This window comes from Gigantopelta aegis, unplaced genomic scaffold (assembly GCF_016097555.1).
Source record: "Gigantopelta aegis isolate Gae_Host unplaced genomic scaffold, Gae_host_genome ctg2699_pilon_pilon:::fragment_3, whole genome shotgun sequence".
Taxonomy (NCBI): Eukaryota; Metazoa; Mollusca; class Gastropoda; order Neomphalida; family Peltospiridae; genus Gigantopelta; species Gigantopelta aegis.
The window spans coordinates 1-12,089 of record NW_024533001.1 but is presented as its reverse complement, the minus strand read 5'-3'; the positions used below and the strand labels follow the sequence as shown (position 1 = coordinate 12,089).

The 12,089-nt window shown below is 37.0% G+C and overlaps 1 protein-coding gene across 1 annotated transcript; it reads left to right on the top strand.

The window, feature by feature from the left end:
* The first annotated feature begins 7,092 nt into the window (after positions 1-7,092).
* LOC121391588 (zinc finger protein 737-like) lies at positions 7,093-12,064 on the top strand. The gene is given in 2 exon segments (XM_041523167.1): positions 7,093-7,223; positions 10,535-12,064. A coding segment is annotated over 1 exon segment (717 nt). The 5' UTR covers positions 7,093-7,223; positions 10,535-11,144; the 3' UTR covers positions 11,862-12,064.
* The last annotated feature ends 25 nt before the right edge of the window (positions 12,065-12,089 follow it).

The following is a 12,089-nucleotide window of genomic DNA, read 5'->3' as shown; positions in this document are numbered from 1 at the left end:
ATCCTTAAAAAACGAAAGAAAAAGCTATATTGCGCTTTTGTTGATTTTGAGAAGGCATTTGATATGGTACCCAGAACGCTACTTTGGCATAAACTTCTGCAAAATAATATCAACGGTAAATTCTTTCGAATTATCTACGAAATGTACCAAGGCCTAAAATCACTTATTGTTATAAATAATATGCAATCGGTTTTATTCCCATGCAATATCGGCATCCGTCAAGGTGAAAATTTATCCCCAATTTTATTTTCCCTGTATTTAAACGATATAGAAGATTACTTAACTAACCATGGATGTCAAGGAGTTGTCCCTATGTCCGATAATCAAAATTCACCATTAGCTATTGTACTACATATGTTTTGTTTGTTATATGCAGACGATACCGCACTTTTATCAACCTCCGCAAACGACTTACAACACACCTTAAATATATGTTATCAATATTCTTTAAAATGGAAATTTAAAATAAACTTTAGCAAAACGAAAATATTAATTTTTAATGGAACCACTAGAGATTATAAACACACTTTCAAGATCGGAAACACTGTTCTAGAGAATGTAAAAGAATATAAATATCTTGGAATTATCTTTACTAAATTAAATAACTTCCGTATTACTAAAACTAAGCTCAGCCAGCAAGCTACTAAGGCCATGTATTTTGTATTATCAAAAGCCAAAGATAATCATTTATCAACCGAATGTAAATTAAAAATGTTTGATTCAATAGTCCTTCCAATCTTGTTATACGGATGTGAAGTCTGAGGACATGAGAAAATTGATATATTTAATTCCGTACAAATACATTTTTAAGACATATTTTACCTATTAAGAAAGCAACACCATTTTGTATGCTCTTTGGAGAGCTAGGGAGACTTCCTATTGAATTAATAATTTATAGAAGAATGGTATGTTACTGGGCAAGGTTTTTATCAGGAAAGCAGTCAAAATGTTCGACGTTATTGTATAAAGTAATGCTAAATGACTATATTGTTAACGGAACAGAATATAAATGGGCCATTACTATTAAAAACATTTTGGAAAACTTGGGAATGGGTAATGTCTGGGTAGCTCATACTTTCAGATCAGTTAATTGTCTCTCGCAACAAATTAAACAAAGACAAACTGATCAATATTCACAAACATGGAGAAGTAACATATCATTATCTTCGAGAGGCAAAACCTACCATAAGGTATATATAAGGAACAACTAATTCCAGAAAAAACTGTGGAAACCACTCTTAAAATTCAGAACATCAAACCATTATTTACCGGTAGAAACATGACGCTGGAATAGTATTTCATTAGAAGATAGAATTTGTACCCTGTGCAATGAAAGTGAAATTGGTGATAAGTTTCATTATCTTTTCATTTCCCACTTGTTTTGTAATTCTAGGACTCAATTTTTACATCCCTATTACTATACTCGACCAAGTACTTATAAATTCAAAGAACTAATGCAAAACAAACGAATCAGTACACTAAAGAATTTAGCAAAGTTTATAAAAGTATTTATGAATGCATTTAAACATCCTAGATATTTCACATCCCCAACCCCCAGAAGTACATTTTATATATATATATATATTGAACATTAATTTACCAATAAAAATTTTAACTAGTTCTACCGGCTAAACAGTTTATATATTTGTATTTTTATGAATATTCACAGCTTTATGTTGTATGCAAATGTTCATAGGAATTAATTCACAATCAGTGTAATTTAACTTTTGTATTTCTCTTTCATCTTGTCACGTGTTTATAGAAATATTATGTATATATTCCTCCTACGCCGTTGTGCACCGGCCAGAGAGTAAATAAAGTCTTGTCTTGTCTTGTCTTGAACAAACTGACACATACAGAAATCCAAAGTGCATTAGCATGTACTATAATTATTATACATTTATACACATACACGCGCAGCACAATATTACGACAACACCAGTCCTAACAGGCATACATGCACACAGGCGCGTATGTAAACGCAAACACACGTGAATGTGCACATGTACACGCGCACACTATAAAAAAGGTAGAGCATATTCTTAAATAAAATAAAGGGCGATTTTTAACGACCCATCATCACATTATAAACTATGGCTATTAACAAATGACACCTGTTAGTGTATGTGTAATCCCTTATTTCTTTCCAGCAGTATAGATACCGCGGTCTTTGATGTACCAGTTGTGAGACACCGTTTAGGAAAGGGACACATACTATTTAATAACAAAAAAAACAACAACCAAAAAATCCCAACACAAACACAAAAGAAGACAATAATCCAACACAGTTTATAGACAGGGATCAGTCATTGAGTTACAACGCTACCAACAATATTATGCTTTGAAACAAAAATGCCCCCTCCTGCCCATCCCTCCCCCCCCCCCCCCCCCCCCCATCGCCTCTCATCTCTGGCGCCTGTGTAGTGGGATATGACACAGGAACCTTTTTAATGTTATTAATAAGCGAAAAGGTAAATATGTCCCGGGATTCGGGGGGGGGGGGGGGGGGGTCGGGGGGGGCCATGCTACGCCACTGCATCTGGAAAAGAAATCCCTAAAACACCTATTCTTCCCGTAATGATTACGAAATATTAGTAAGCACTTGTGGAAATTAAATCGTAAATAATTGATCATATATCATATGTGATGATTACCATAACTTAAATAATTAAAACATATAACTATTCAAATGCAATTACCTTGAAGTTGTACAACCTGAAGAAGACAATATCCAACCACGACGTAAAACCAAACCTTCAAACTTCGTACAGCCGACATTTTCTTGGTGACTGTTGAGTTTGTTCTGGCAACCAGGACGTTTAACACTCGAAGGGAGCTGAACCCGACTATACGATAAAAGAGGCGACGTGTTTGTCTTTTTTCAATGCGGATGATATCTTGAGTGTATCTATAGCTGATCTAAATGTGTGATGTCGCATCCGTGTCACCGACTGCAGTAACAACTCACCACATTAACAATAAATCATAATGCATATATTTACAAGCTTAGAGACAGGGCCTAGGGGTCTGAAAGAAATTCCATTTTCAGACACCCAATAGACGGTATATTGTGTGCGTGTGTGTGTGTGTGTGTGTGTGTGTATGTGTGTGTGTGTGTGCAGGGGTGTTGTTAAACGTTTATCCATGTATCCATTCATTACAAGAAACTACCCCCTGCATAATAATAATAATAGTAGTAGTAGTAGTAGTAGTAGTAGTAGTAGTAGTAGCAGTAGTAGTAGTAGTAGCAGTAGTAGTAGTAGCAGCAGCAGTAGTAGTAGTAGTAATAATAGTAGTAGTAGTAGTAGTAATGGTAGTAGTAGCAGTAGTAGTAGTAGTAGTAATAGTAGTAGTAGTAGTAATAGTAGTAGTAATAGTTGTAGTAGTAGCAGCAGCAGCAGCAATAGTAGCAGCAGCAGCAGTGGCAGTAGTAGTAGTAGTAGTAGTAGTAGTAGTAGTAGTAGTTGGTGTTGTTGTAGTAACAGTGGTAATGGAATTAGTAGTAGTAGTAGTGGTGGCAGCAGCAGAAGCAGTAGTAGTAGTATTAGTAGTAGTAGTAGTACTGTAGTAGTAGTAGTAGTAGTAGTAGTAGTAGTAGTAGTAGTTGTAGACTGAATAAATATCAATAATTTTACAAACCGACTGAATAAATACCATCCACTTTACTAACTACATGACTCTAGACCACGTCTATTTATAACACGTTATAGACACAGCCTTATTTTCACCGCATATAATGTACAGCGTAAGGAATAAGCTTCAATAGCATTAACTACTGTTATTCAATAAACATGTCTATCCCGTACCGTAGAAGGCTAAACACACAAGTCGTATATAACAGCCTCTACAAATATGAATGCGAGTTATCAAATTCCAAGACAGCCAGGATCCTTCTCGGTCTCTCCGGCCACATTTCAATGGAGATGCCGTCACGGCTTATTTATATTCCTCATTGCTTTGGCCGCTCAAACAGTATTTGTACACTCTTAAAGTGACAGACCCAAGTTTTTAAACACTAAGATTAGGCATATTTGTTTGACTGTTAGGGCCATGTATGATCACATCATTACTTATATTTTATTCTTTAGTTCATCTATTTCCGTACAACCGATTTTTTAAATTTGTTTTGTCATCCTCGTGTTTCTGATACCATAAAATGCAGTGTTCTTATTTTAAAAACGCACGTGTGTCAGGGTATGGAGTCGAATTGTCGCCTATTTAAACAAAACAAAAAAATCCCTTTTTTAACGTCACAGAATAATTGTTTTACTCTGTTGTAACTTTATCCAAATGTGTGTAGATTAACCAAAAGTAGTGTCCATGTATAAGGGTTAAAATTAGGGTCTACGACTTTAATGGGATATACGTTCACCGGCAAATACTAAGGCCAGAGTAAATTAAATGCATGATTATTATTCAACTTTTATTTTAAAATTGGGATGTGGTAGGGATACTTAAATATATTTTTAGGACACTTGGAACACGGAAGATCGAACAAAAACCATTTTGGTCAAAAAACAAAAAAACAAAACAAAAACAAACCACCCTACTCTCCCCCCCCCCCCCCCCCCCCCCCCCCGAAAACCCCCCAATAAAACAACGCACAAAAAAAAAGAAAAAAAGAAAAAAGAAACTCAAACAACAACAGACAAACAAACAAACAAAACAAACAAAAACAATTTAAAGAAAGGAACAAAAAGAAAGAAAGAAAGAAAAAACAACAACACGGGGATTTGTCATTTTTCTTCGGGCGGGTGTGGATGAGAATCTAAGACTTACTTTATAATTGTATCACATTCCCTTGTATTATGTTATTCCTTTATCTTGTGTTTATAAAGATGCACTTCGTTTCAACTGTACCAGAGATCTACTGTCCACTTCATTCTGGAGGTATCCGGGGCGGGATGTGATATACTGCGCCACCAGGTTGGATTCTTTTTAGCGAGATTCTTCGCCCCCACGTAATTTTTCCGGCTGACTTTTGTCAACATTCTTCCGTGACTCGTATGAAAGAAAGAAATGTTTTATTTAACGAAGCACTCAGCACATTTTAGATACGGTTGAGAGAGGAAACCTGCTGTCCCTACTCTTTTCGATAAGCAGCAAGGGATCTTTTATACCCCCCATCCCACAGACAGGGTAGTACATACCATGGCCTATGATAGACCAGTCATGGTGCATTGGCTGCAATGAGAAAGAGCTCAATGGGCCCACCGAAAGGGATCGATCCCAGGGCGACAGCGCATCGCGCGAGCGCTTTACCACTGGGCTACGTCCCGCCCCCGACTCGTATGACATCCAATCTGTAGAACGCCACATAACTGTCCGAGACTGTCCTAGCAGCATTGGAAGATTGATCGCCCCACTCTAAGAAGAAATAGAGAGCGGGTTCGACCCCTACTACTCTTTTCTAGACTTTACTTTATTTTATATTGATACCATCTCGTATCCCCCGGAGCCGGGCCCGTCCGCACCACTATACCAACCATGACCACTGGACCATACCCTAGTCTGATATTATCGCGTTCAGACGGATCCGGCTTCTCAAGATATGTATTTCAGCACAGCACTACACCTTCCACATCTAATAACTGTTACTCCAGGGTTTTTCTTCACGGGATGCAACCCATCTTGTCCCTACAACCTATGCACCTTAACGGCCTTAACGAGGCCACATACGTCTAGATCGGATTTGAAACTTTTAAACATTCGTTCAACATTTTATGTCGAAATTATTTTTAAAAATGCATTAAATAGTCCGATCCTCTCTTCTTTCTCGTATTTATATTTGGCACTAGAGTGGGCAAGGGGGACATTTGCCCCCCCCCCCCCACCCCCCCAACACTTTTTAGATATTTTGCTTTATATTTGCTTTATAATGGTGTAAAAGTGTGCCCCACCACTTTTTGCCACTTTCCTACGCTCGTGTTTGGACTGTCCTTCTAAAATGCTCCAAATTATATAAATATTTAGCTGAGCATTCCATTCCAATATTTATTTACATGCTCCTATACCACTAGAGGTTCGAGCATGTCTGACCTGGGCCCGATCTCTGGATAGCCAGTGATCTGACCCGGGACAGATTGGCTGAGCAATCAATTCTTTAATTGTTTGGGTTAACTTTTTTTTTTATTCTCTTAACGTTTTCACTAATTGCTATTTTCAAAATTCTACCCATTTGCGACTCTAAACCTCTACCCACCCACCCATTCTATCCCGGACCCAATCACTGGGTAAATCCCAGATTGTGGCCGGGAGAAACTTGCTTGAACCTTAATTGGATATACAAATGTAGGCACATTAATATTTTATCCAATCCAATCCAATCCAAAATCAACCAGCAAATGTTAATATTAATGTCGTAGTCTAATTACATATCACGTGGCCAGGGGCGTATTGTGATCTAGATCGGGGGGGGGGGGGGGGGGGGTTCGAACACGAACCAAGTGGACCTTTTTTTATTTTGTTTTTGCACCACCAGAAATTCCATATGTATAAACCTGTATGTTTTAGTTCTGAAAGCGGACCATTTACTCCCCTAGCCTACGCCCCTCGTGACGTCACTAAAACTCTTATGCATCAATTTAAGAATCTTTGAAACTGACGAGACGTTGACGATGGCAGCGGTGTAAAACAGGGTGTTTTGTAAAAGTGTCTTTAATATTGCATGCTATTTAATATAGTGTGTACAGTGCAAAATGCCGGTTATGTATACATTTCCCTATGCATATAAATCGTTTGAATGTCTCTACTTGTCTGTTTTGTAATTGTGCACTTTGTTTTTGGGAAGGGTTTCTTAATTGAACAAAAAAAACATTCCGATGTCAGGGTCCACGCGTTTGTAGATTCCGTAGAAACGCGGTGATGTGTACTTTAATTTTCCCCAGGTTATTTGTCCCCTCTCCTCGAGGGTCTTGCAAAATATATATCCTGGGACAGGGGCCCCGCGGATCGTTAAACCGGCTCTGGTAATATTTAAATAAACCGGTTCACTGGGTGTTTTTTGTTTTTTGTTTTTTTACAATATAGTCCGAACAGTAGTCCAGATTAGTTTTCGGATGTTCTGTTTCTTTGTTTGAAACTGGTAAAACCGGTTACTGTACGATTTAATGTTGAACTTGTTGGTTTAATTTTGCCTGTTTTATAGCTAATATCATCTACAAAACTATGTCCTAGTCCTCGGAGAGTGCGGGAATATGGCACTGAACATTAGGGTTGTATAGGTTTGTTATAGTTTATTTATAGAACCATTTATTTTCACTCCAGTTTCTCTAGTTAATAGATAACCAGTAATAGCCGAATTCAAACATTTGTACGGACTGAGCTTCCCGGGTCAACACGGAGTTTAAAGCCCATTCAGGCGAAGGGAGTCAAAATAATTCACTTCTCCAATACAAAATAAAAAATGTCAATGTATTTACTGTGGGAGCACGATCCGACCCGTGCGCTCGCCACAGTATAGACCCCCTCGGGACTCCCCTTGTAGTTTTAATATGCTAAACTCCATTCAATGTTGATGTTGTTGGGTTGTTTTTTGTTTTGTTTTGTTTATTATTATTATTATTGTTATTATTTTATATTAACACAAAACTTTTCTTTTCAACACTGTTTGCTCTACAGTCATATGTCTGTTAATAACCGAAGTAGAACATGAGTACGGACTGGTCGTCTGAGTTTAAAAATCACTTTTTTATTCTGGCAATTTTAGTTTTTAAAGACGGGAGAGCCTAGTTTTATTATGTAAACATTAACACTAAGTTTAGTTAATTCAGACACCCATAACACGTTAAACGTCGTTTGGATAAAGTTACAGGGTGAAATAAGACGCTGTGACATTGAAACAAGGAAATATCCTCAAAACTAGACTATAATTCGACTCAATAACCGTTACTTCTCATACGCACGTGCGTTTTTAAAACTATCAAACAAGCATGTTGTGGTATTAGAAACACATGGACGACCAGAAACATTTCGTTTGAACGAAAACGGATAATCTAAAAATAAAATCTAAATATTGTTTGATTTAATAATAATAATAATAATAATAATAATATTGTTTCATTTAATAATAATAATAATAATGTCCTAAAACTATTGACAGGAGTTCGGAATATTATTTTTTCTATCAACGTTCCCTGTCCATTGTTAATTTTAATAAATGATTACGAGATTTGCTGATACGATATTGCTTAAATGAAACACAAACCACTGTACATATCAGAACATTGGACAAGCCATAATTTGTTATAGTTTGTTTGAGCCCTCTTTAACACAACATAATGGGGAGAGAGAGAGAGAGAGAGAGAGAGAGAGAGAGAGAGAGAGAGAGAGAGAGAGAGAGAGAGAGAGAGAGAGAGAGAGAGAGAGAGAGATTGAGAGAGAGACAGAGACAGAGAGACAAGAGAGAGACAGAGATAGAGAGAGAGAGAGCGAGTGGTGTGGGGAAGTGGGGGTGGGGGCAGGCAGACAGACAGACACAGGGAGGGGAGAGAGGTAGGGATTGCGAGCGCGCGTGCGTTTGTGATTGTTTGGTCAGCGGGTTATCTACAAAAATTAAAGCACCGTTAATCGAGTTAAGAACGTTTATTGACAAAAACTTTTCGAACGAGTAGAACAGTTATAAATATATTTAGTAGCATTCAGCATATTTTTTTGCTAACAGACATTCGTCTTTTAAATATCTCAATTTATTACCCACCCGGTGAACGTGTGGTGTGCCATACAATTCAGTATACACGACCAGTTGTGTATTAGTTGTTAACTGACGTGTTTTCTGTATGTCACGTCATTTCGTTAACGTTAGTTGTCAGAGAAATGCAATATAATATTATGTCATGTTTTAAAGTTATATTCTCTGGTTACCATATTATATCATCATGTACAACTATGCAATATAAGCTCAAATGCACTTTTAGAAAACTCGTGTGTGTTCGCTATGAACGGAGATCGTCAAAAGTATACGCTTGAGTCGTTGCCTGTGCCGCCATAGCTCTGCAAAGCACAAACGACAGTTTCAGTTAACACGTGCGATTGCCGATTTCAAATTGTAGGGTTCGTCTAAAAAAATTAAAAGAGAAATCATACGATGTACGAAGAACGTTCGTTTGAGGATACGGTACTAGAGTCTTTCGTTAAAACCGGTTTGATCTTGACAACGTATTATCGACAATCGTACCTTCCTATTTCAGAATTAATATTTTATAAAGTGTTAGTAGAACATTCAAAGTTTAGTTTGTATACTAGTAACACATTAATTATGTATATATATTTTTTAAAGACAATGTACGTTTCCACTTCTTAATGTTACGTGTTAAACTGACAAATTCAAATAAATATTATTTCGTTCGGAACGGGTAAAGTTAGGGGTGGGGGGTGGGTGTTTAACGACATCAAAGTTAGAGCATATTGAATTAATAATCATTCGACGCCATACAACCGTACATAAAATGTGTTCAGTGCGTCGTTAAATAAAACATATCCTATCCTTCCTTCCATCTGCTGTTGGATGTCTAACATTTGGTAATTTTGACATATAATCTTAGAGACGAATAGGGTGCATGTGGAGGTCCAAACCCTTACTTGCCTAAGCTTAAAACAAAAATTGAAATGTATTTTCTGGGGGAGCATGGCCCCATATAAACTTCGCTCAACACAGTCTATAACCCCAACCCCGCTGAAATCCCTGCACACACGCCTTGGAAACCCGCTACATTTTCTTTTAGCAAGGGATCCTTTATATGTACCATCCCACAGACAGGATATCACATACCATGTTTTTTATATACCCGCCGATGGGGATCGATCCAAGACTGACCGCGCATTTCCAAAAAACACCTTTTTAGGTCTAAGTAATGAATAAAAATAACATATAGTCTTGAAAAATGTTTCGTAAATTGAACACAATACCCTCTTCCTCTTCCGCTAGAGCGTTACGTACTGGTAACATCCCCTTACATGTAACGCGTATGCCAACAGCTGGCCACTGTCAACATTCCAAGGCAAATCCCCCACCCACCGACCCTGGAAAGGCATTGTACCATACCTCTATGGATATAAATATGTTTTGGAGATATGAGACGACCCCTCAATCAAGACAGTTAAATTTGTTCAGAAATTGCGAAATCTCATGTGATCTCTTGTTGGGAAATTTCACACTTGTGATAAGCCAATGAAAACCGAGATCCCACTTTCGAAATACTGGCTTTGCTTTTGACCTGGTTACGCCAGCGTAGTGAAATCAATGCGGAGTGTGGCATCATATATGCACCAAACGTAATTGGATTTTCTGTTCTGTATGCTTAAATAATAAAAATATTCTGAATACTGCCACTTTAACCAGTTATAAAATTACAGGTTTTATTATATTCAAAATAAATTTAAAAGATGAAAATTTTGTGTGAAACAGTTTTGACTTTTTATATCTTGTTAACGTTTATCTTCTTTTTGTTTTCAATTGCATAGAAATCAAAGCTAAAAGTCACATACATTTCATTGTGAATATTTTAATCGTATTTTTGTTGTTTTTGTTTTTCAGTCTCATACTAGATCTGAATTGTGAAGATGCATCCTGATTAAACATAGAAGTACAAAGATGAAGTGTTGACAGAGTCATCTCTAACAATGTCAGTCAATGGTGATGACAAAGGTCTGAAATGCGAATTCTGCTTAAAATATTTCACATGCAAGTTCAAACTAAAAGCACATACGCGTGTGCATACTGGTGAGAAACCATTCAAATGTGAAGTGTGCAAAAAGTATTTTGCATGGATTGCCAACTTAAAACAGCATATGTTTGGTCATGCTAGTGGTCGATCTAGTGAAAAATGTGAAAAACGCTTCAAATGTGAAGTGTGCACAAAACGTTTTGCATACAGTTCCATATTAATACAGCATATGTTGATTCATACTGCCGAAAAACCCTTTGAATGTAAAGTGTGCACAAGACGTTTTTCAAGGGGTTCCTACTTAAAACAACATAGTTTAATTCATACCGGTGAATCATCTTTCAAATGTGAAGTGTGCGCACACGTTTGTACAAGCAGTTCCATCCTAAGACAGCATATGTTGATTCATAATAATGAAAAAGGTTTCAAATGTGAAGTGTGTACAAAATGCTTTACACGCAGACATACTTGAAACTCCACATGACCATTCATACTGGCGAAAAACGTGTCGAGTGTGAACAGTGCTCAAAACGTTTTACAGATGTTGGACATTTAAAAAGACATATTGTGATCCATTCACATGAAAAACCTTTTAAATGTGATGTTTGCCCAAAATGTTTTCGACACAGATGCAACTTAAAACGCCATATGTTTATTCATACTGGGCAGATGCCTTTTAAATGTAAAATATGCACAAAAACATTTACAAACGGTTCACTTTTAAAAGAGCATATGCTTATTCATACCGGTGAAAAAAACTTTACATGTGACGTATGCACAACATAATTTAGTCACCATAGCAGTTTGAAACGACATTTCTCGATCCATACTGGTGAGAAAACATTCCAAAGTGAAGTATGCAAAAAACGTTTTGCAAATAGAGATGGTTTGAAACAGCATTTATTGATTCATACTGGTGAAAAACCTTTTAAATGTGAAGTGTGCACAAACTGTTTTTCAGTCAGGGCTGTCTTGAAACAGCATATGTTGATTCATACTGGGGAAAAACACTTTAGATGTGAAGTGTGCACAACATCCTTTAGGCACCATAGAACTTTGAAACGGCATATGTTGATTCATACTGGTGAAAAACCGTTCGAATGTGAAGTGTGTAAAAAACAGTTTACATCCAGCTCTATCTTAAAACAACACATGTTGATTCATACTGGTGAAAAACCTTTCGAATGTAAAGTATGACAAAACATTTTGCATGCAGTTCTGTCTTAAAACAGCATATGTTGATTCATACTGGTGAAAAACACTTAATATGTGAAGTGTGCAGGACAACCTTTAGACAACTTACTACTCTAAAACGGCATATGTCGATTCATACTGGTGAAAAACCTTTCAAACATGAATTGTGCACCAAACGTTTTACAAAGAGTGGTAATTTAAAGAAGCATGGGTTTGTCCATACTTGTGAAA